The sequence below is a fragment of the Cryptotermes secundus genome, unplaced genomic scaffold (genome assembly GCF_002891405.2).
Source record: "Cryptotermes secundus unplaced genomic scaffold, Csec_1.0 scaffold584, whole genome shotgun sequence".
NCBI classification, from domain to species: domain Eukaryota; kingdom Metazoa; phylum Arthropoda; class Insecta; order Blattodea; family Kalotermitidae; genus Cryptotermes; species Cryptotermes secundus.
Genome location: NW_019735468.1, coordinates 572103 through 597436, shown reverse-complemented (window position 1 = coordinate 597436; position 25334 = coordinate 572103). Strand labels below are relative to the sequence as shown.

Below are 25334 nucleotides of genomic sequence, written 5' to 3'. Positions count from 1 at the left end.
TCATTAAGTGACGATATGGATGATATGGATTCACACAGCCGGATAGGTCGGATAGGTCGCATACGTCGCGTACGGTCTCATACTGTGTTGTCGGAAATCATTTACACGTGGTATTATTCCGCTGAGTGAAACGTAGAATAAAGTCATTCAAAGCGTTCGAAACTGTAACTCAGTGTTGAACACCAAGATATTAAATATCTTTGAGTGTATATACATACTGTCTGCATACTCAAAATTTGATAAATTGTGATTGTGTGACTGGCAGTTAGCCGCCGTTATGAACATTGGTCGTGTATCTTGCGATTTGCCACTATTATGGTGATGTTTGTGCTGAAAGTGTATGCGTGTAAAGTTATTGTGTATAAATAATGTGTTCTTTAACCGAGTTAAGACCAAACAGAGATCTTCTGGACACAAATTTTAGTGGATATAAGTTGTCTTTGGATCCAGTACCTATTTATCGCCACAAATTACATAATGGTAAACCCGATATTGAATGGGATTCCATAAGCGAACAAGTTTTGGTTTCGGCAGTGAGGTCATTGCCTTACAGCTTAAGTACTTTACTGGTTTCACATTTATTAATAATAAACTGGATTCTTTTCAGAGGTCGATCATGTGCTGCCTAGTGAAGACCAGTATTCATTCCTCCATGTCAAAGTGTTTGGCCTACACAATCATTTATATGGGGACCCTTGGGCCAGAGAGGACGTGTATTATATAGATAAACGATGGAAGGTTCATAAAAGTGTGCGAAATGCAAATGTAAGTGTTTAAATAATGAAATTAACAAGAACCGTAGGTTTGCCATTTCTTTAAATCCTTTTGAATATTTCTGAATGTTCTGCATAATCAGTGGAAACGTAGGTGAGAACAGAGATTGTGTAGTGTTGGAGAAATTCTAAAATGTGAACACTGTTGGCACATCGGTGAGCCACTGTATCTTGTCCAAATAGTTCAAGTATCATGACATTGGAGCAATTATTAGTAAGATAAAAATTTTAATTGCAGGGAACTCAAATATAGGTAACCCAAGAACATAACCTAAAACACAGTACAGAATATAGCAATTGCATAGAAACTAAGATGCATGTAGTCCAAGAACTGAACTTAACCTAACACATTGTAATGTGTCACAAAGTTATTTAATGGTATAGCATTGCATTAAACTTGTGACATAGTAGAGCTTTTCTTCAAGACTACAGCAGAAGAAAATGGCAGTTCAGCAGTTATGTAATCAGAGCAGTAAACATCAATACCAGCAGATTTTGTTAGCTCGCTGGTAGTGGTGAACATATTCTAGACTTAATCCTGTATATTTTCCACTAGCACTTTGCAGGACATTGGTTTCATTTTGTTATTGAAGTTAGCATAAGGGCAGCCTCATAACAGCTGCATCAAGACATATGAGACAAAAGATGCAGTCTTGCTTCATTCATGATTGGTTAGCGTGAAGCTGACGTCAGAATCATGACTCAGACCGGTGTGCAGAGGTTTTTATAATCTCAGTTGTTTCAACTGTGCTCCCTTTGCATCATGTCTTGACTGTTACATGTCTTGATGCATGCCAGTGTGCGGCCTACCTTAGGGTTTAGTTAAGAGGATTTTGTACACATCATCTCCTACAAAACCGCAATTCCACATAATTGATGATGTAACAAAAATGTTTTTTATTCCCATTACATTTTTGCTTTGTCACCTCCCATTTTTACTCATCCATATTCATAAGTTTTTCTAGTATTGTTTCATAATGCTTCATACCTTGGTACTCTGGTAACATTACCTGAATACTTTCAGACTGATCAGCTGGATGGAACACTGGAAGTGTGGGAGATGCCAAGTAACCATGTGAGAAAGTCTGGCCACTACAACACTTCACTCAGCTTCCCATCATCAGAATTGGCAGTGCTTACTGATGGAGCTGGTACCCTGCATGTTGTCAGCACTGGCATCAGAGTTGAAACCCCAATGTGGAAAGTGAGTTGGCCTTCATGTACCTCCCAGAATTGAGGTATGCTCCACTGGAGTATACATATTTTCCTAATGTGTTTGTTGTGATGTTGCATGCGGGATTATCCTTGATGTTTGTTATTACTGATTTAAATTCTCTGTTGCATAGCTCATCACATTACAAATATCGTGCTTGCTTACTTGAAGTTAGAATATATTTTTCTTGGTATTTTGTAAGATGTTCATTATATTAAAAACATTTTAAATAATTTTTCTTGGTGTTAATGAGATGTATATTGACACATGTTAGTGAGTAGACGTGGGGTCTGGATCAGTAAGTGCATTTAAAGAACTCTTATAAATCATAACTACAAGTAATTATAGCACTCTCGCTAATTCATTCACTCAACTTCTAACTACAGCAATGTCCTCTTTTGCTCATGTCTTAAGTGGCTGGCAGCTGTCTCACTACTCTCTGAAATACAACTCTCAGCCCATGACTGACTTTCCACTGCAGCTGTCCTGCAACTCACTTATTGCTCCAACTCTGTCTATTCTCCACTGCAACTGACTAAGTCAAAGTTATGTTTTGTCAGTCAGCCATTCTGTCTTGGTGTGAAGAACCCATCTGGGGCCCAAGATCAAATCTTTATTACTTATAGACAGTTGCACATTTGTTGATGTGGGGTGCCCTTTCTGATGAGAGGACTGGTCTGTTGTTTACAGTTTAGTGACCATTTTGCTTCATGAGTTTTAATACAGTTTTGTGATGGCAATTATTCTATCTTCTTCTAACTCAGCCCCATTGAGCTCTGTCATGATCCGCTGAAATATCATGATTACTTTGAACATGTCTGTATTGTACGTTAAGTTTATGTACTTAAGCCTTTTTTTTTTGTAGTGAATTCTATATTTTGTGTATGTGGGTGCTCACATTTCTGCTGGTCTGCTGGGTTTTATCACTTCAGGACCATTCAGATCCAGTGCACATTTTTCCACATGCCCTCTTTCTCACATTGCTAACAAAATCAAAATCTTGTGTGTGTGAAAAATACCAGGTCTCCACTTTACTAGCTGTGTTGAAATCATTTTCACTGTCATCCTGTCATCAAGGGCAAGATGGTAGTCCCGTCCCATGAGTGGTTGCATTTAAAACTGTGGATACCTACAGTCACCTTTGCCAGGCAGGCAGAGGTCAGGATGGTCCAAGGTGCAAGTCAGTGCACAATTCTGTTATTGTTTTACAGGTATTGTTTAGTGATGAAGTGTGTGGAAAGGAGAAGCCATTTACTATAGTGGATTCTCGTGTCATTGAAAGCAGTAACAAACGAGAGATTCATGTTTTGCTTCTTTGGATTGATGAAGTTAAAAAACTCCTTGATGAGTGGGATAGCAGCATAACATTTGTTACAAGGTTGGCGTGGATCACACTTTCTGAAGGTGGGAATATATTTGTAATGAATGAGGCTACATATGGTTTCAGTTTTCTAGTGTTCAAAAAATATGATTTCATCTCCCTCTCCCTACATCAATCTCTCCATCACAACAAATCAGCCAATACAATAACACAGTACCAGACACACAACAGCCCTGACAGAGTCTGACAGACACCTAGAAGACAACACGGGAATTCTCCGTATACCATATGATGTAAGTACAAATTTAAGGAAATTACATGACACACATGTAACCATATACACCAACAAGTAACTACATTATCATTACAGAATGTCTTGATGATAGTCCTGCTGCACCCAGCTTGCAGCCCGATTAAATGGGAGGTAACACATGTGAACAAAGAGTTCATAACATCTCACCCACCTAGGATGAACCAGACCAGAGCCACTAGTATACCAGCAAACTAACTATACATATCCATATACGAGGATCGTACTGAAAGTCATGAGCAACAATTTTTTGTAAAGTAACATGCTTTATTATTGACAAACCAAATACGCCACCTCAATCTACAGACCTTTATTTATTTTTCCACATAATCACCATTTTTTTGTACACATTTCTCCGAGCATTCTGGGAGTTTGAAAATTCCCCTTCTGTAAAATTCCATTCCAGCCATCCGAAGACACTAATGCACTGCTTTCTGAATTGCCTCCCTTGTCTCAAAACATTGTCCATGCAGCTGATCCTTCACAAATCCAAAAAGGTGGTAGTCAGAGGGTGCCAGATCAGGGCTATAGGAGGGGTGTGGAAGGACTTCCCACGCCATCTTTGCAATTGCTTCCCATGTGAGGCGAGCGGCGTGGGGGCGAGCGTTGTTATGCAGGATGATGATGTTTCGTCCCGGACGTTTATCACGCAATGCACGACGGAGCTTGTGCAGCATCTGGACATAACGAGCAGCATTGATGGTTTGCTCAGGTTCCAGGAATTCTGCCAGAATAAACCACTCTGCATCCCAGAAGACTGTGCCCATCACCTTCACAGCTGATGGCACTGTTTTTGCCTTCTTTTTTGATGGAGAATGCAAATGGTGCTATTCCAGACACTCGTTTCATTTCAGGCTCGAAATGGTGAAACCAGCTTTTGTCATCCGTCACAATACGAGAAAAAATCATCACCTTCGTGTCGATATCTCTGCAGCAGTTGTGAGGTGATGGCTTTTCGCTGACCTTTGTGGTCTTTGGTTAGTAACCGCGGGACCCAACGAGCACAAATTTTCCTATAGTACAAGCTTTCAATCATCTGCTGTACTGCACTTTGCCCTATTCCAAGTTTTCGGGCTATTGTGTCACCTTGTTGTGTTCAGTTGAGGCTCTTCGAGGACGACCGCTCCAAGGCTCATTTTTGATGCTGGTGTTCCCATCTTTAAAATGTTTCACCCATCTTTGAACACTGCTCACACCCATGCACACACTACCATAAGCATGCTGAAGTCTCTAGTGAATTTCTGCAGCAGGGATTTCATCTTTCACAAGAAATTCGATGACAGCACACTGGCGAAACGAAATATCGTTGTTGGCCATTTTGTTAGGAGTGATACTGGTCATGTGATGCAAGCTATTGATGTCACAAGACACACAGGGTTAACACAGCAGCTGGGTCCACCTACCACCATACTCCCTTTCGTCTGGTGTTCCCAGGTTGCATGCAAAAAAAAAAAAAAAGTTGCTCATGACTTTCGGTACGACCTACATATTTTAATCTTAATTTTGACCTTAATTTAACCTTCAACTAGATGTACAGTGATTTAACTAATTATATTTAATACCAACATAACTGGACTAAAAAGTAGATAATATCAAGAGTTTTGTTACCAAGCATAATATTACATGTTATATAGTCATATTCAAAATATGGATCCAAGTTCAGCGCCTAAGCACAAACAGTACACTTGATAATGACCCAGTAAGGGTCGAAACATGTTGTGTTTTTAAGATTTTAATATAAATATTCTATATTTATATATTTGTATAAGAAATTGTTGTGTCGATGGGTGTAAAAATACTCAAATGTCATAATTTCATATGGTTTAATGAAAGCAGATAGCAGTATGGATTAACAAGTATATCCGCAAAAAGTTGGCACTAACTTCGCCGACAAGTGGCAGTCGCTCGGTCAGTATAGTTTGCTTGTGGACTACAGGCCACAGAATGTGCGTGTGCCTATATAAGACAGCTGTTGGAACCTGGTTCAAAGGTCTCAGAGTAAAGACAGTTTGGATTCAGTTTGAATGTTCCTTTTCCTTTCCATCGCCTCTGCCAAGGATAAGAATTCCATCCTCTGACAACAGTTACAGAGCCCGCGTCATGCTGTATATCCCCTGTATGAACCACTGGGGGTTTAAAGGAGCACCACATAAGTGCTCCACATCACAGGTAGACTTCTTCACCATTCCCAAGGCTGGCAGAGGCCAGGGAGGTTGAATAGACAGTAATGGACTGGAAGCCTTAGTTAGCTCAGTTCCTTATAAACATAACTGGAGAGTAGTTTGCAGGAATAAACAGGCCTGTTGTTAGATTATGGTACTTTTTAAGCAATTCTTTATGGACTTGATCTAAGTGCTTAATGATCAGACAAGCAAAGCAAGTCTGTATTACAGGACAGACATTTCAGTAGTTTGCTTGGATAGTACGTTTGATTCAGAAGATGAACTGCGGTGTAAACACTATATAATAAAGTGTATAAGAAGAGTAAATGTGAGTAATTTATTTTACTAAGTCAGTTCATACAGTAAGAAAAGATTACAGCCACTGAACATGAAAGAAACAGAATAAAATGATTTACAATTCAGAAAAATTTGCCATGAAAACTTCACAAAGCATATAATGAAGATATTTTTTATCATTCAGCAGTGGAAGAAACAAACAAAAATTATTTTAAGATTTATTGATATTTTAACTGCATTTTCACTTCAGAATGGCTGGTCCCTGTAAATAATTGGTGTTAAGTAATATGTTTAAAGAAAATTAATCTCATCTTTCTCTTCACAGTCCATTGAATAAAAATTTGATATTTCTTTTGTTTATTAATATTACAAAAAGAATATACATGTAATCAGTTTTCAAGAATTTTTAATGTATTTTAGCATTGTTATAATTGTTTGTTTTTATGTTATGTACACAGGTGCAGGCAAGGTTAGATGTTGGTAACTGTAATGGTGATTATTCTGACAAAATGACTTGAGATTATGAGCATTTCTGCAGGAAAATTTAAACACACATCTAGTATGACAACAACTGTTATCATGAACCATCCTTGGCAGATCCTCCTTTGCTCATTCACAATTATCATATAATTTCATGCCACATAACAGTGTTTTACTAAACAAACCAAGAGGCATCACTTATGAGCTAATCATGTCTTTCAGGAGAAAACCAAGTCTGGTCAATGCGGTGTATGCGTCAGTTATCAGGTGTGGGGGGGATGGAATATGCTGCACTGGAGCCAAGTTGCAACAGTTTATATATAGCAAGTGGAAAGCCTTTTCAGTTTGATTCAGACTCAGAAAATGCAGTGCAGAAAAATATGCCTGAAAAAAGTGTAATGAAAGGTACTGTTAAATTGAAAATCACTTCCTACTCTGAAGACCAGAATTACTTTACAGTATGGTGGTCATTGAATTCAAATTTATTAAGTTTCTAGAACACAGGAGAGAGATAGAGAAAAGAAAGAAAACTACTTTAATTTATATAATGCAGTTTGTCACCGTACTGTAAAGATATACCTAAAATATATGAAGTAAAATATTTTCCCTGAAAATTTGCTGTACAAAATGTGGTTACATCCAAGGCTCCAAAGATCTACTCATTTGCTTGCTACAGGTGAGTTAATGAAACACCAGTTACAAATTAATTTGTTGCCCCAGTCTAAGTGTATTAAAGATATACTAAACAATTTTTTATTATCTCATGTAAGATGGAGGCACATGGTAGCATAGTTGGTTGAGGCACTATGCTACAAGTTGGAAGGTCGCAGGGTCAAATCCTGATGAGGTGGATTTTTTTTCCAATTTACCTAACACTTCCAGCCGCACTGTGGCCCTGGAGTCGACAGCCTCTATCAGAAATGAGTACCAGGAATCTTCCTCGGGGGTAAAGGGCGGCTGGTGTGTAAGGCTGACAACCTTACCGCCATCTATGAGCCGATTGTCTAGAAAATGTGAGAAACTCAACATCTTACAACCCTATGGGCCTCCACGGCCTGTTACAGGGATACATTTACTTTTTACTCATGTAAGATGTGATTACAGAATTAAAGAATGTACACTTAACTCTCACTACGTGGTAGCATAGTGGTTAAGGCACTATGCTACAAGTCGGAAGGTTGCGGGTTCAAATACCGATGAGGTCATTGGATTTTTCAGTTGACCTAATCCTTCTGGCCGCACTATGGTCCTGGGGTTCACTCAGCCTCTAACAGAAATGAGTACCAGGAATTAAATAATTTTCCTGGGGAGAAAAATGCAGCCAGCACGTAAGGCTGACAACCTTACCGCCATCTTTGAGCCGATTGTCTGGATAATGTGGGACCCTCAACGTCTCACAACCCTATGGGCCTTCATGGCCTGTTACAGGGATAGCTTTACTTATTTACTTACTTACACTCAACACTTGATTATCCAGGATAATGGTGGGGATGGAAATCACGATTAATTGAAAACCCGGTTAAGACAAATTCTATTAAAAGTAGTATGGTAATACTGCACCTTCATAATACTATAGGCCTACCTGTATTTAAATTTATTCAACCTCATTTTTATGTAATCTCATGGCCTATTTAATACTTTTTTTACATTACACTGAAGTATGAATTAGTTTTTTCAATCACAGTGTTCAACAACATCCAACACTTTTTACGAATATACACACTTAACACTTAAAAAATTTTAATATTGTCGTTTGCTTTTTCACGACATTTTCATTTTTACAGATATCCATACGAAGCCTACATAATATTAGCTTGTCACTTAATAAACTGTTCTCTTCACTCTCAAGATAGTCTAGTAAGGATTCCAAATGATTAAGAGCAGCACCATGTGATATTTTCTTACTAGCAGCACTGTCCACCTCTTCCTCATTCTCACTTCCTGCTCTTCTGGCTGCACCCCCACTGTTACCTGTGCCCTTAGTTGATTAAACCAGAGCATCATTGCTTTGTCGAGATCATCATATGTTGATTTTTTCATGGTTTTTCTCTTCATTCCGCTTGAATTAGAAGATGAAGCAAAGGAAAATAATTGATTCTTTTGTTTTTTCAAACCACGAACAGTTTGTTCTCCAGTACCATATTGCATTGCTAATTGTTTAACTACGCCTCTTTTTCCCAACTGATTGATAATTTCAAGTTTCTGTTGAATTGATAATTTCAAGTTTCTGTTGAATACTTAACACAACACGCTTCCTTTTACGCCCTGACATTTTGCTAACACACTTGAAGATCGATACGAAGAGACTAACTGGGGTGGTGTATCTGTCCTTGGAACTTTCCACAAATCCTTGCATTCTTTCACCCCTACCCTAGAACACTGTGTTAGCATAACAGGACAAAAAAATGCAGAGCTCGGTTCACACTAGTGCGAAAATAGTGTTACAACTCACCATGTGAAACAGAAGTGAATGAATATTAAACAACATATAAGCCTCACACAAGTCCCGGTTAAGCCGCAAACCAGTTTATCCTCCCCCGGATAATTGAGAGTTCAGTGTATTACATTTATTCCCAGATCTCATTAGGAATGTTCAGTTTTTCAGTATCTCATATAAAATTATTTTTATGAAAAATACAGTGAGACTGGGCAAGTAGATTTTGTGAAGTAAATTTAGGTCATATTTCTGGAGCCCTTTCCGTATTGGTATTGATTCACACATTATATGGCTTATGTAACTGAACTGATGTTTTTATTGGTGTTTTCAGAAATACAGGTACAGTACATGTGGCATCAAACAACTGAGGACATTACCGTATGGGTTCAGGTTCCTGAACAGAGTACAGAATCAGATTTGAATGTCAGTGTAGATACCAGTCATGTAAAAATTAAGTTTAAAGACTCTCTATTGCTTGAAGGCTCAACGTGGCACTGCTTGGAGCCACAGCTTACAACATGGATGCTCAACAAACAGAAGTAAGCACTAATAATGAACTTGAAGTTTCACCAATTGCAGTGGATGAAGCTGTAGCTATTTTCCTGTGTGCTTACTTGAATTCAGTCTTGAGTTAACTGTAAGAGACTGCATTATGCTAGCGAAGTGACCTGAATATAACTGCATTACACATGTTCACTTTCACACTTTCTTTCTCTAAGATTAGTTTCAGTGTCATCTTCTCATCTATGTCAAGGGATTTCTGTATAGGTTTGTCTTTCAGTACAAACATAGGCCAGATAGACCTCGTACTGGGGATAGTGGTGATATTAGTTCCTGCATTACAAGCATTAGTAGTGGCCAGTATAGTCAGGATGCACATTTATGAAATTTCATGTAAACTCAAGGTACATTCCAGTATGTTATATCTTCTTATTTTCAAAGTACCTATAAGCGTTATTCAATGTCTGTGTGCACTTTTGTTCTGAAACCCTTCTGTCAGGTCTCAGTGTGCTCTGCTACTACTCAGAACACATGTGCTCATTGATGCAGGTGAATTAAATAATGCTAATAAAGAGTGCAAAAAGAACCTTTCACCTTGTATTTTATATTTTGTACACCATATCTTGAATTGTTTCAAATAAGAGTTACAGATATTAGTGAGATCTGTATTTAATCAATTGTATCCCTTTTATTTATTATTGTTGTTGTTGTTGTTGTTGTTGTTGGCCTTGCAGCTGTTGGATCAGCACATAAATACTAAAGAATTTAACTGAATTATTATTTGGCCGTTTGGGGGACATTTGATGAAGTTTCAGTTTTGGTGTATCAAAACTGAAATTTGCATGGAACTTTCAATGTACACAGACATGACCTCCCCCCCCCCCAATGGTGTATCATCATCATCATCANGTAATCTGTCAGACGACAGGTCCACAGTCTCTTCCAAAACAATTCCTCCACTTAATGTGATCTAGAGCTTTCTCCTTCAAATGACAGTATCCTCTTCTGTCCCCAAGGTCATCCAGCATCTTCTTCCTCGTCTTCTTGTCACTTCTATCCGCCCCTCTATCTTTCCTTCAATAACTTCTTTTAGAAGGCAGTTTCTGCGTAAAATATGACCAATATGTATACGTGAATAAAATTATATAGTTTACAAGGTGTATGGAATTCATACAGGTTGGAGGTTACATTGGTGAAGAGAGAGCAGGGCCTGATGTGGCAAAACCTTTTGAAAGAGGAGACTCAAGGGGAGGAAATCCTAGACCCAACACTAGTTGAGGAGATGCACTTGAAACTTGCACATTTGTGTTCTGATAAAGAGGTATGTAACATGACATCTCTACTCATAATGACTAAAACCAAACTGCAGTTTCCCATAATACACACCTAATTGCATATCCAGCCTCTTAACTCCCATCTGATACAGTTCCATAATCAGTAATAATAATAGTAGTAGTAACAAACCGGGCCCAAATTTGTGTCTGAGTTAGTTTCCTGGGCAGCATTTCTCGATTAGAAAATACACAAACTGAAATTCTATTTCCCATAGGAAACTAGTAACCATTCTAACACTCCAGTATTCTCAGTGTAAACTGAACAATTTGTAATCAAAAGGCTCCAGTAAGCAGTAACAATACACACACTAGGACTCCGGTCTGTGTTGAGGTTAGGTATCTTGAAAACATGACTCCGTTAAAGAAGACGGGAATTCAATACCGTTTCCTCTGAGAAGCACTAAAATATATGAAGTACCATCTGGCACTCTGATACTTCTATAAATTCTTAATAAATTCCAACAGAATTCAGTAAGGTAGAATGTAATCAGCACACCAAGATCCTAGTTAGAGCCAGAGTCAGATTCCTGGAAAACAGGACTTTATTAATAAAGAGCGTGAACTGTATTACTGTTTCCCTTAAGGAGCATCTAAAATATCTGTAATACATTCTAAGTTTTGTAGAAATCCAAAATGCAAGTTAATGAGCAGGAACAGTAGGTGTAATTATAAATTAATAGTTATAGTATAGTAGAGTTATAGTGTAAATTAAAAGGATGTAAATTTAGCGCCATGTTTAGATTGAATGCTAAAATAACATCCACATTGTCACGTATGTAAACAGTAACTTTCAGACTACACTACCTGTAGTTTATGTTGCAGTATTCAATATTACACTGAAGACAGTATTTGAAACTGGTTGCAGGCTTTCACATCGTTTTAAGAATAGTATATTAGCTGCTGTGGTTAATTAATTTCAAAACTAGTTATTTGAAGTCTCAGATTTAACTTTACTGTGAACTTTACACTGCTTAGAACTGTATCTGAATGTCTGATGCTTGCTCCTCTGTCTTTGTTCAGGTAACAGATTCAGGTGGGAACTGTGTCCCAGCCTTCAATTCAGAGCAGCTAGAAGAATGTGATGCCCTTCCATTGGAAACATTGCTTCTGGTGAGACTGGACTCCCATACACATGATGTGTCTCACAAAGTGAGTGTTACTTCCCAATTTACACCCTTCAAATAGTATGTTTCCAATGTGTATGACAGGCAGCCTACACATACTGAGATCCATACGCTAATTAATTCTATTTGGAATAAGGAAGACTTGCCTGATGAGTGGAAGGAGTGTTATTGTACCAGTTCACAAGAAGGGTGATAAAACTGGCTGTAGTAATTATCGTAGGATATCACTGCTGTCAACTTCATACAGAATTGTATCTGATATCCTTCTCTCAAGGTTAGGTTCATATACGGATTAAATTATTGGGGATCATCAGCATGGGTTTCGACTAACACATCAACTACAGATCAGATTTTTTGCATTCGTCAGATACCGGAGAAAAAATGGGAGTACGATGAGACAGTACATCAGCTATTTGTAGACTTCAAGAAAGCCCACGATTCAGTTAGAGAAGTACACAAGGTGTGTCCCAAAAGTCATGAAATATATTTCTTTCCCACGCTCCTACTGGTCGGAGTGCGCTGGAACTGGTTGGGTTAGTGCAGGGAAGCATTTAGTTTCACAGCGCACCCAAAGTCAGTCTGCTCGAGCATCGGAGGCGCCAGTATCACTGATTTAGTGCACCTGTGTTTTGTGACACGTCATGGCACGCGATGGCGGATACTTTCGAACAACGTTGGGCGGTCAAGTTCTGCACAAAGCTCAACAAAAACGCTGCCGAAACTCACGAACTGCTTAAGCTCTGCTCTATCATATGTGCAAGTTACAAGGTGGGTGGCTTCCCCGAAACCGAAGAATGCTCATTGTCTTTTTCGACGCCAAGGGTGTGGTCCACAAAGAGTTTTTACCCAAGGACAGACCGTCAACGCTCCCTACTACGTGGATGTTCTAGAAAGATTAAGGAAAAGGGTCATCCTCGTGCAAAAAGACATTGCTGCTAACTGGCGGCTGCATCATGACAATGCGCCCAGCCACACGTCTCTGCTCGTCTGTGAGTTCCTGGCGAAGCACCACGTGGCAGCGCTGCTGCAGCCACCCAACAGCCCCGACCTAGCTCCGGCCGACTTCTTTTTGTTCCTGCGGATCAAGACTGCACTCAAAGGACGTCGTTTTGAAAGCATTCAGGCTCTCCAAGGGGCCGTGACAACAGCTTTAAATGAGGTTCCCGTCGAGGTCTTTGAGGGGGCGTACCGGGCATGGGAGAGTCGGTGGAAAAAATGTGTAGATGCTCATGGACAGTACTTTGAAGAATATTAACACTTTATACCGATATCATCAATAAATTTAATATATTGTAACGTGTTTCGTTACTGAAGACGCAGTAGAGATGGTTAATTGGTTTATTTAACAATCTACAAGTAACGGCTACAATTACTTATCACACAGTTGCGGGGTTTCACACTTTATAGCCCTAATCGCATTAATCTGTTACCACTGTTGCGGGGTTTCACGATTTATAACCCTATGCGCAAATCAGCTCACTCTGTCTTCAGTGGTCTGCACGTTTACAGTAGGGGAGCTATGTATCACTGTATCACACACTCCCAATTACACAATTACACACACGTCCGGTTCTTCTTTCCGCGACGGCTGCTATACTCAACTCGACTCGGCGACTGTTATGTTCCAACTCGGCGACTGCCCATATTACAACTCAACTCGTAGCTGCTGTGCAGTTCCCTTATATAGCCGCAATGGTGCCTGTTGCGTGACACGTCACAGGAGTTGTTGACTGCTGCCTGGCAACCGCGATATCCCTTGGTGACGTCACCGCTGTTGACTCGCGTTGCATAGTTACCAGGTTGCGGGAGCTCGGCTAGCTTCGGCTCCGCTCGGCTCACTTTGGCTCCGCTCGTGACGTCACCGCGGGGTGATGATTCGCCTATTACGCGAGCGCTACGTTACCGCCACGTTCCGCTGGGGAGGTAGGGGTCAACATGTCACACTATGTATATATATATATATATTTCATGACTTTTGGGACACACCTTGTATTGTACAATATTCTGATAGAGTTTGGGGTACCCATGAAACTAGTTAGGCTGATTAAAATGTGTTTAAATGAAACATCTAATAAAAGCTGTGGAAGTAAACGTTTGTCGATAATTTTCCTATCCATAATGGCCTAAAACAAGGAGATGCTTTATTGCCACTCCTTTTCGACTTTGCTTTAGAATATGTCATTACAAAGGTCCAGGAAAACCAGGAGGGACTGAAATGAAATGGGACACATCAGCTGCTGGTCTGTGCTGATGTGGTAAGTCTGCTGGGTGATAACATAGATACCATAAAGAAAAACACAGGAACTTTAATTAATGCTAGTAAGAAGGTTAGTCTAGAAGTAAACACATAGCTAGCAGATGTTTTGGAAATGTGGCACAGTTCAGATATTTGGGAACAAATCAAAACTTCATTCAGGAGGAAATTATGAGGAGACTGAATTAGCATAATGCTTGTTACGATTCAGTCCAGATCCTTTTGTCTTCTCATCTGTTGTCTAAAAACATAAAAATTAAAATATACAAAACTATATTTTGCCTGTGGTTCTGTATGGGTGTGAAATTTGGTCTGTGACATTAAGGGAGGAACATAGACTGAAGATGTTTGAGAACAGGGTGCTGACAAGAATATTTGGATTGAAGAGAGACAAAGTGACAGGAGGTTAGAGAAAACTGCATAATGAGGAGCTTAATAACTTGTACCCTTTAACAAGTATAATTAGAATGATCAAGTCAAGGACGATGAGATGGGCAAGGCATGTAACATGAATGGGAGAGAGGAGGAATGCATATAGGATATGGTGAGAAAGCTAGGAGGAAAGATACCACTAGGAAGACCAAGATGTAGGTGGGTGGACAATATTAAAATGGATCTTAGAGATATATGAAGGAGTGGTATGGACTGGATTGATCTGGCTCAGGATAGGGAGAGGGCTCTTTTGAACACGGTAATGAACCTTCAGGTTCCATAGAATGCTGGGAAGTCCTTGGGTAGCTGCACAGTTGGCAGCTTCTCAAGAAGGGCTCAGCTCCATGAAGTTAGTTTAGTTAGAGTGTACTTCAGTTTGAGGTTACTGTGAAATACACTGTTGCAAATTTTCTGTTTTTACTATTCTGAAGATTAATTTGGGAGGGCACCAGTGGCTGTTCAGTGATCCTATGAAGACTGATGCTGTCCCTGTCATGTGTCTGCGTCATGATGTCGATGGTTGCGTTTGGCAGTTGGAATCCCCTCAGGAGAATGGGCAATGGCCTTGTACACATATTGGTACTTTTCCAGCCTTTGGTTATGTGCAGGCCTCAAAACAACAGAAGAAATTCTGCACTTGTGCTCCAGGTACTTTAAACTTTGTCTTTTTTCTTGTTCTTTTCTTCTTCCTCCTCTTGTGTTTCCACATTTTATGTGTATCATCTAGCAACCAAGCCTCTCTTCAACTGCCTTCTTATTAATTTGGGCTATCTCTGTTATGTCATGTAGCAGAATCTAATGATAATAACAGTTATGTACCTTAATGTTATACATGTTTTATAACACGTACTTGGATTTTATGCAGTGAGAAATTGATACAGTTTTATTTGAGCTACTACTTGGGAAACCTATGTATAGATAGGAAAATATTGGGGTTGATCTTAGAGAATAAGGCAGTGAAGACATGAACTAGTCTGAGCTAGTTGAGGTTAAGGTCCAGTGGTGGACTTACATAAACATGGTAATGAACCTTCAGGTTCCATATAAGCAGGCAACTTCTTTAGCTATCTGTCAATTATCTACTGCTCAAGGAAGATCCTGTGTGTTACTTCATCTGAACTTCATGTAAATAGTTCTTGAAGACCTGTACAGATTAAAATGAAATATAGCTGTAAACTTCTAATGCATGTTCACCACACCAACTTCCATCTCAAGATATGTTGGGTAGATTGGGAGGTAAAAATGAAGCTGGGCGGACATGCCTTTCCCACCATGTTCATTTTTCACATGTAATGCAAAAGTGAATAAAATGTTTGGTCAGATGTTAGCTACATGCTGTTCTATTGCAGATATGTCTTATGTCGCTGTCTGTGAAGGAAGTCGTCATATTTATATTTACCGGCAACCTGTAGCCATTGCAACAGAATTGAGAAACCGTCGTACAGGGCAGCACATGACACGTGTAGCTAAACAGCAACTGGTGAACCTGGACTCAGTGTCAGAAGTGCTAGGAGTCCACGCTTCTTGCCACATGCTGTATGTGCTAACTGTGGATACACTATATGCACTCCGTGTCAGTTATAACCCCAGTCCTGAATCCTAGGTGAGTGCATTGCCACATAACTCTTTAGTTCAGCACTTATGACATCAGTGCTTACCGTTTCACATCCTTGCATCCTGTTGCCATTCCACCCATTTTAATTGAATTCTATTTCCTTCTCAGTCTTAAAAGTGGTAGTTTTACCAAATGCCCCTACCAAAATTCTATATGCATTTGATATCTCTCCCATCAGAGCAGCATTGCCCCAACAAAAGTAAGGAATTTCCTAGATAATTCCTATGCTCTAACTCTCTTAGTTCATGTCTCTGAGGTCAGTTTCTTTGAGATTAGATGTTACAGGACACAGGTAGTTGAAATTAAATTATATCATATACAAAACATCATAATCAAAATAAAGTCATTTTTGGATCCATAGTACACATATTCATTTACTATACTTACATATGCTAATAAGAACATAGGTTCCACATTCAATTTAACCATGAGAACACCAAAGAATTTGGGATATTGTGTTCATACTAATTGCTGGTTGCCATCGACTGTAATTGGCAGCTGTTTAACAGTGTTGCTTGTTGCTACATGACAACTCATGTAGGTCTCATTAAATTCTACAACTTTAATTTGAAACATATTTTGATATTGTGAACATGATGTGCAAGAAAAAATAATTTTTCTATGATATAGCTGCAAGCTTATATAAAGTTCTATATATAAAAAAAAAATTCTAATGTGCGTATGTTCACCCACCATGCAGTAGTTCTCCAAGACACCACCAGCAACACTACCCACCATAAGTGCTTTTACAATAAAAGCTAGTTGAGTTTGTGATGTTTATAATATACACATCCATTAAGTTTTATTAAAAATATGTTGAGAGGTAATATAATGTATAAACCTAATATTCATTAGGGATTTTTATATTACTGAGAATGATAGGGCCAAAGCCATCATGTAGCCAGTTTTTTTTTAAGCTTCAAATCTTTATCTCTTATCCCACTTGGCTGTGAAGTCCTGTTATTTCTTGATGATCACACTTGCAGGTTACTGAACTGATACTTACTCACAGAGCTGAGCCCTTCTTGAGGAGCCACCAATTCTGCAGCAACTCAAGAATTTCCCAGCATTTTATGGAACCCAAAGGTCCATTACCATGTTCACAAGAGCTCTCCACTGGTCCATATCCTGAGCCAGATCAATCCAATCCATACCATTCGATCCTATCTCTCTAAGATCCATTTTAATACTGTCCACCCACCTACGCCTTGGCCTTCCCAGTGGTCTCTTTCCTTCTGGCCAATATCCTATATGCATTCCTCTTCTCCCCCAGTGAATTAATATCTACTACTGAAGTAAAATAAAGCACTTGTTCGTAAATTTTTCTTGAAAGCAATGTTATGCCAATTACCATGAAAGAAGATGGTTTTTGGCTGTTGCAGGCATGTAAATGCCTGACAGTGAATGTGTCAGTAGCTGTGTTCTGTAACTAAGATTTGGCTTTTCACTTCACTCAAAGGTGCTCAATATCAATCAAGAAGTGAACTGGACACAAATTTTCCACAAAGAAGATGGGTACACAGGTGTCAAGTATGTGTAGAGGGAGGAAGCAACTGGAAAATGAACAGGGTTTATGCTCTCAGTTTATATAGCAAAACTGTTTTACAATAAGACGCAACTTACCTTCAGAATACGCATCATAAAATTAAACACTTTAAAATAAATTACCATAAATAAGTTCAGTTAACAAATACAAATGATGTTTATCTAAATTTGCTATGTACACATTTTGCTTACAAGTGGCAAGATGGCATACAGTCTGACTTGCTATATAAATACCAAGTCAAAGACTTACAGTGTAAGGCATCTCCAAACTTCTCACAATCACAAGATAGTTTAATACATAATAAAAATTATTTTGGTGGGATTAACTTCGCAACTTCTTTGCAAGCTGAGTTGATGTCAGGATATTTGTAATGAAATCCATATTCAAGAGTTCGCTTGGGGATCACTTTCTGCCCCTCAGTCATAATTTTGGCCCGCTCCTCACTGAATGCGACATTTAGCACAAATTCAGGAATTGGAATCAGTGCAGGTCGCCATAAAGCTTGTCCAAATGCTCTTGCAAATTGTCTGTTTGTCACAATCTGTAACCACAAGATATCAGAAACACTTTCTTATTTTGAAAGCAAACAAAATTCTTAATTTTACAAATTATGGGAAATGATTGATCAGAATTCTTAGATGTTTTATTATGGAAACCTTTCATCTGTTCCCTGAAAGATCATAGGAAGCCTCCCTCACAGTAATCTATAGATGCGTTCTCTATTGGGCCATGCAGACCTGTACCCACTGCTTTTAACAGGCACCAACTTTGCCCTCTTCCTGGTTTCCCTTTAGAACTTTTGCTTTTTTTATCCCCTGCCACATGCTTAACAGTCCATGCACACAACTTCCCTGCCACCCTCTATGGTTCTTTCCCCACCACATCCTTCATTACTTGCTTCCACCAAGTTCCCAGATCTGCATAGGGGCCCTTCTTAGAGCCAACTGTCTGTCTCCTACTGATTCACTTTTTGAGATAGCCAGTGGGAACTGATGAGTTGTCTTGCAGCTCCCTCCAGTTTCTTATGTAGACCTGTGCTTTTTACAAGCAGATTATTTTGGTTGCTATCTGCTTCATGTTGGTGCCTGGCTAACTTATTCTTCAACTCTAAAGGGGGAAGCAACGTGTCCCTTTGAAATGTCAGTTGACTTTCAACAGGGCATTATGCCCCAGAAGATGGAACTCTTTTATAACTGCTACTGTACGAACTGAGGTTCGTACAAAGTTAATTTTACTAAAGTATTAAGTTATGGGCCCTATGTGTTCATAAATTTACATATACATGGTATCTTGAAATGTGAACATTGTGTTTGTCATTTATTTTTTAAAGAACTTTGAATTTCCACAAGATCTTACATTCTGCTGCTGGGAGACGCTTTTCTTTTTCCTGACACAGAAATCATTTTTGTTGAAGCAAACATCATCCATCTCCAACTGATGCTACACACTGCCATTTCTCACAGCCTAATCACATCTTCACAGAAAGAAAAATCCTTGGTTCAACACCACTTCCAAATAATCAAATGTTATTTAATAACTAACACTCACATCTCGTGTCAAATGTCTTGCAGGCATAGAAAGGCAGCACATCCTTCTGTTTAATACTCTGGCTCCAGAAACTTGTAATATGTGTGGTAATGGTTTTCTGAATTTGGTATGGTGCTTTGCTGTGTGGAGCCATTATGTTCAAATATCTCATTCTGTTTTATGATTATTGCCATTAGAAAGATGGAAAGATAATATTAAAATTTATCTCTTGAAGTAGTCTGTGAAGGTGAGAACAGCACTGAACTGCTTAGATTTCTCTCCAGTGGTTTTGTTCTGGTATTAGTGATGCTGTTTCTGTGTGCTTAGTGACATTTTGTAACTGCATAGATTATCTGATATGTGTCACAGGGGAAGATGATTATTAATGATGATCAACAGAGAAGGATGGGAAAGTGGGAAGGTTTATTTTAACATGTTGAAGTCAGAAGTTCAATGATAAAATTCAGTTCCTACCTTACTGAAAAAACACTCTGCATCTCTGTATCAATGCTGTTTATGGGAATAATCATTGGTATTCTTAGAATCACATGAAACAAAAATTCACTGTGGGGCAAAATTCAGAGTTTTTGTATGTGAAAACAGGTGATTTATAGCTTCTTAGATACTGCCATTTGTAGTTACAGTTCCTTCAGTGTAAATGTACTACTGTATAATCTAAGGCCCAGAAGCACTACTTCTGAAATACTCAGGTTTCAAACACAGACTAAATTATTTGTCAGATATTCTTAATTCCAATTTAATATTTCTTTATAGATATGCTACAAACCTGGGGGGCCACTCCATTCAGCACACCATGCACACTGTCATTCTCGATCGCAAACAGCAACAAATTGGCCACATCATGAATGTGGATCCATGGCATATATTGGTCTCCTCTTCCTACAGGCCCTCCCAAACCAAGATAGAATGGCAAGAACAACTGTTTTATCATACCACCATTTCTTCCAAGTATTACACCTGCAGATAAAAAATAAAATTTAAGCTTTCCTTTTACATATGTAGGGATGTAAGGTAATGGTAAAGTTGTCCCTGTGCATAACAAATTAAGCACTACACCAGGAAGGCATATAGGGAAGTGGATGTATAGATTCAAATTTTCTTGACCTAGGCACTAGATGGAGGTGGTGAGTGGTCAGCTGCCGCTTTACTCCCAGGAAAAGAGCCCCCAGTACCCACTGGATAGGAGGTTGAGAGGACCCCAGAACCAGTCTGGATGACTTTGAGCAGGACTCGAACTCCGACCCCTCGGTCGTCCGGCCCATAGCCAGTCGCTATACTGACTGCAATGTGTATTTCAGAAATCTGTATGTCACCTTACCAGATCGGACTATGACCTGCCGAACACCTAAATGTGCTGGCAGCTTGGCAGCACTCTCCCACTCCTGACACAACTTTGACAAGAAATCAAAGCTTTCTCCATGACTGCCTTCATTGTACTCAGTTGTTTGGCTTGGCTCGTATATCCCTTGAAACAAACAGAATGGAAACAGTAAATAAAATTATACCTTAGGCTCTTGTCTAAAGTACTTTTATACAATTCTTTTAGCTCCAGCATGAGCTGTTACATGCTTGTTCCTTACTTTTAAGATTTTTACTGACCTATATACAGCCTGTTTATTGAATTTTGTTAAAATAATATTTATTGTTGCTTTTCCTGACCTTTTTACAATTTTACATTCTCACATAGTCTGCTTCTTAATTAATTATACTAGGTGGTTCCAATATGACTGGGACTGATTTTTTTGTAACAAGCCGCACTGCGCAGCAGCTGTGTGACCTTGAGAGATTGTAGCCACAACCTCCACTCTCCCTCCTGTTAGGGTTAGAACCTGTTCAGTGCTGTCTGGGAGTTGCTAGAGGGATGAGCATACAGAAGGTACCGCGGAGCATGGAACAACGCATTGTGATCAAATTCCTCGTTGGAGAAAACGTCCCGTCTGCTGAAATTCACCACAAACTCCAACAACAGTATGGGGAAGAGTGTCTCTCATGGACTCGTGTGTTTGAATGGTGTAAGTGCTTCAGAGAGGGCAGAGAGCGCGTGGAGAATGAACCGCATGATAGTTGGCTGTGAACATCCATCACCGAGCCAAACATTGATCATGCAGACATGCTTATTCGTGAGAATAGGCGCATCACTATCAAGGAACTTGGAGTAATGCTGTCCATCAGTGTTGGTAGTGTAGAAGACATCGTGAAATACCACCTGCACTATCGCATACCCCCATATGGCCAAAACAACAATGGAAACCCTTCGGAAATTGAAATGGAACCTTCTGACACATCTGCCGTACAGTCCCAATTTGGCCTCAAGTGATTTCTACCTGTTCGGAAGGCTCAAATCAGACTTGCAAGGCATGTGGTTTCTGGACAACACCATCATCCAGACTGTTTGGGAGTGGATATGCCGCCAACCACAAATCTTTTTTTTGGGGGGGGGCATCAGGATGCTTCCAGAAAGTTGGAAAAAATGTGTTGACTCCGGAGGGGAGTACTTTGAAAACTGACATGTGCAAGTAAGTGTTTGGCAATTATGTTTTTTTTTAAATCAGTCCCAGTCATATTTGAACCGCCTTCTATACTGAATTTCATAAAGGGTCATCACCCAGAAGGTCTTCCAGGAGCATACAGCCATCGATGCTGGCACAGTTCTAACCACATACAGATACATCATAGCTTTAATATTATCACTGCATTTCACTTTTAGTTTTATAAACAACTAACTGCTTTCCCATAAGTTTTCTCACCAAAATTGTGTGGTATTTCTTGTTTCCTTTGAGCTACATGTTGAGTCCATTGTATCCTAACAATACTAGATGACCTGTCCAAATCACAAAGCTCTCCATTATGTATGGTAGTATCAGCTGTTACCCACTTACTATTCCTCTTGGATCAAAATGTTTTGCTGACCACTGTGTTTCCATATACTTGCACTTACAGTAGGAGATGAGGAATGCATGCAAAATGTTAATGGGAAACACTTGTAAAATGCCCACTTGGAAGTCCAAGAAGGAGATAAGGGTAACATTAAGATGAGTATTAGAGAGGTTTGGTGGGAGTATGGAAATGGCTTTCAATCATATGCAATGGTGTAAGCGAAATCAAAACTTCAAGTTCTGCTAACAGAGAGTTTGCCAGCAGTAATTGAAATTTAAGCTCTTCCCTAAGGGTAAGAGATAATTAAACTTTCCAGAGTGAATTATCAGTGACCTTACAGTCTTACCTACACCTGAAATTGAAATGAATACTTTTGGTTTAAATGGTGCTTTGATGATTGCATCTGCAAGAGATCGTGTAGTATTGACTCGGCTAGCCCACACATTTTGCTTGAAGCCTGGAGTCCAGCGCCGTGTAGGATTCAGAACATTCTGTCCGGCAAGACTTACAACAGCCACAGTATTAACAGGCAAACCAGATTCAGCCAGTTCAGTCTGGAAGAATTCAAAATCTCATGTGCCTGTGAGAAAATAGTAATGAGTTGCTTTGTTGAAGCTAATGCATCATGTTCTGGTGGTAAGGCAAATGCCAGAGTGCAATACGCAGGGCTCCTGCATCATAGATATTCTATGCAATTTCAAACCCCTCATTGATTTTTAAGGTTTGGGAGCCAGTCAAAATTTGTAAGGGCCAAGCATAAACTGATTACCAAAACTCTGTATGGTATACTTAGCAGGGCACTGCAAGCAGGTTCATTCTCATCTTGATGGTGAATCTGACAGCTGCCTAACTTACTTGAAGCAGTTAATATGGGGGGGGGGCATACTGTAGACCTGTAAGTGGTGGCCAAAGATGTAGTGGATGCGTGCTGAATACATTACATGTCACAGCTTCAACAAAGAGTTTTGTTCTTAAGTGACATACTACAGTATATCATGCCCTCACATAATGTAAATTCAATTTAAGAACTCCATGAAAATTATGTTCAAATATTAAAACTCAATCATATACATTATTTTCCCGGTACATCTTCCATGCATTCCAGTGTCACAAAAATAATATTGTTTCATCATGTCACAAATTTGCAAGGAATTTTTTTTTCAGCCCTGATTTTGATGCTCAGTGACTGCATGACAAAGAAATATTGTTTGCACAGATACCACACTGCATTCATAAATTACTTTTCCTTCCTAAAAATTTACTTATTTCTCCAGGTTTTGCCTAGCACTGGATCGGGCCTTTAACACACCTCAGAAGCAATGACATGATTATCAGGCATTGGTGGAATGATAGGCTGAAGATAACTATTGTATTTTAAGAAAAGGCTGCCCCAACTTTGGCTTGTCTGCCACAAATTTCACATGGAGTGTCCTGTGACTGAACTTCTGTTCTGCCTGACCTTTGAGAATCTGATGTCCTGTCTGAGCATTAATCTTACCATTTCTCCTTATGTTTTGCTAAATATAACATCAGTGTCATTAGTTCCAGGTGATGAACCACATATAAGAAACTGGAGCAGATCTGATTTGAGCTTCAAGCATGCTGGTTATACTGGATTAACATGGGCCAAATTAAATTTTCCATACAACTTTCGGTATAGATTTAGTTTAAATACATGGTGTAGATGAGCATTAAACATTTGGACTGATGTGACCACCACATTCTACATTTTCTTTATGTACTGAATGCATACAAATAAGTTCCAGCGAATTGTTTGTAATAGTCACCCAAGAAATTCTCTGTGGTCCAGGCATCCGAGATACTATGTTTACACCGTATCCTCTACTGCGCAAAAGTTTGCTGAATGCAGTACCTACAAAGCCAGTCCCTCCACCTGAAAACCAGATAATTCCTGAGAGTCAGTTAGGAAGATTATTTCTTTTGCAACATTGTTTCAAATCATAATTTAAGTGCAGTTCAGATGCAAATAGTACTGCCAACACCCTTGTTTCCATAATCAGGGCTGAACATAAGGGATCAAAACTACATAAAGTTGTCCTTGATTTTTGGTAACAGGGTTGTTACACAGAATATTGGTTCTGACCAAGAAACCTCTGTATTATATGTTTATAATGCACAATAATACATAGTTCAAGATAAAAACTAATTCCAGAAATGCTGACAAAGGACTGGTGGAAAGGGAACTAATCTATTGCCTGTGATTTGTCAAGCCGTATGATGATACATCATGTCTTTTTCCATTCGTGAATAAAATTAATAGGAAAGTCAGTTTATCAGAAGTGTGTTTGGAAAGCTGTCATTGGGCACTTTCTCCAATATCAAGGAAAGAAGTATCACAGCATAAAATCAATGGATTAGATTTAGGTTGAAGCTAACAATGCAGACAAATACAGTGCTTCTGAAAATCAAACACTAATCGGTTAAAGCGTTTTCTAAGCAATGACGTAACAATTTCACGGTAATAATACTGCAGGTCAGTCACAGCTAGAACTATAATTAATTTGGGGCACTGGGATAAGGGGCTCCCTAGCTTGAGTACAAAGGAAGATTGAATGTTGCTAAATTTTATGTACTGTCATACACATAATTCGTAATGTCAACTCACCTCGGATCTTTTGCTGTGGTTATATAATGCTGTATTCTCCTATCCATTTCCCCCAGCTGTTTAAACAATATTTTGTTACACTTACGTATAGAAAATATTATACCTCTCAAATGACATGCAGTCCATACTGAGTCGCAAGTCGCATGTGCCCCTTCAATGTGTGCAGACCCAAGAGTTCAGATATACCAGACGACTTATACATAAGGGGCACATACTTTCATTTACAGGAACTTGCCCTGATAAAAAAACTGTACCTTACCAATAAGCACTGATCCTAATGGGCTGGTCATAGTGGAAAATTTCTTGCCGGCTTATTTACTAACTTCAACGAATAACATAATCAGCCATATTATAACTGGCGGTCAGCGATGCGTTTATATTTATCATAATGCGTGTTGGGAATTGTTAATCCGCAATTCATGTTCAATCGTGGTTATATGATGCACAGATAAATTGTGTGTGTATTGATCCGTGGAGATGGGGG

At 39.2% G+C, this 25334-nt stretch overlaps 2 protein-coding genes across 6 annotated transcripts; one reads left to right on the top strand and one right to left on the bottom strand.

Moving 5' to 3' along the window:
- Positions 1-17: 17 nt before the first annotated feature.
- LOC111869365 (nudC domain-containing protein 1) lies at positions 18-23958 on the top strand. 5 transcript variants are annotated; one of them, XM_023860845.2, is made up of 11 exons: positions 18-480; positions 608-765; positions 1798-1977; positions 3198-3390; positions 6779-6961; positions 9325-9532; positions 10671-10815; positions 11849-11977; positions 15070-15286; positions 15988-16241; positions 23767-23958. In XM_023860845.2, the coding sequence occupies exons 1-10, from the start codon at positions 369-371 to the stop codon at positions 16239-16241; spliced, it is 1779 nt and encodes a 592-aa protein (XP_023716613.1). In that variant the 5' UTR covers positions 18-368; the 3' UTR covers positions 23767-23958. The 5 variants fall into 5 exon arrangements, with proteins under 5 accessions (XP_023716613.1, XP_023716615.1, XP_023716612.1 ...); XM_023860847.2 differs by lacking the exon at positions 23767-23958 and adding an exon at positions 20456-20477; XM_023860844.2 differs by lacking the exon at positions 23767-23958 and adding an exon at positions 20101-20174.
- LOC111869366 (epimerase family protein SDR39U1) lies at positions 17932-25281 on the bottom strand. Its single transcript, XM_023860848.2, has 6 exons — positions 25110-25281; positions 24012-24118; positions 22571-22778; positions 20666-20812; positions 20114-20304; positions 17932-18340 (listed from the first exon to the last, which is right to left on the bottom strand). Exons 1-6 carry the CDS (start codon positions 25138-25140, stop codon positions 18107-18109), a joined length of 918 nt encoding a protein of 305 aa, XP_023716616.1. The 5' UTR covers positions 25141-25281; the 3' UTR covers positions 17932-18106.
- Between the last annotated feature and the right edge of the window lie 53 nt (positions 25282-25334).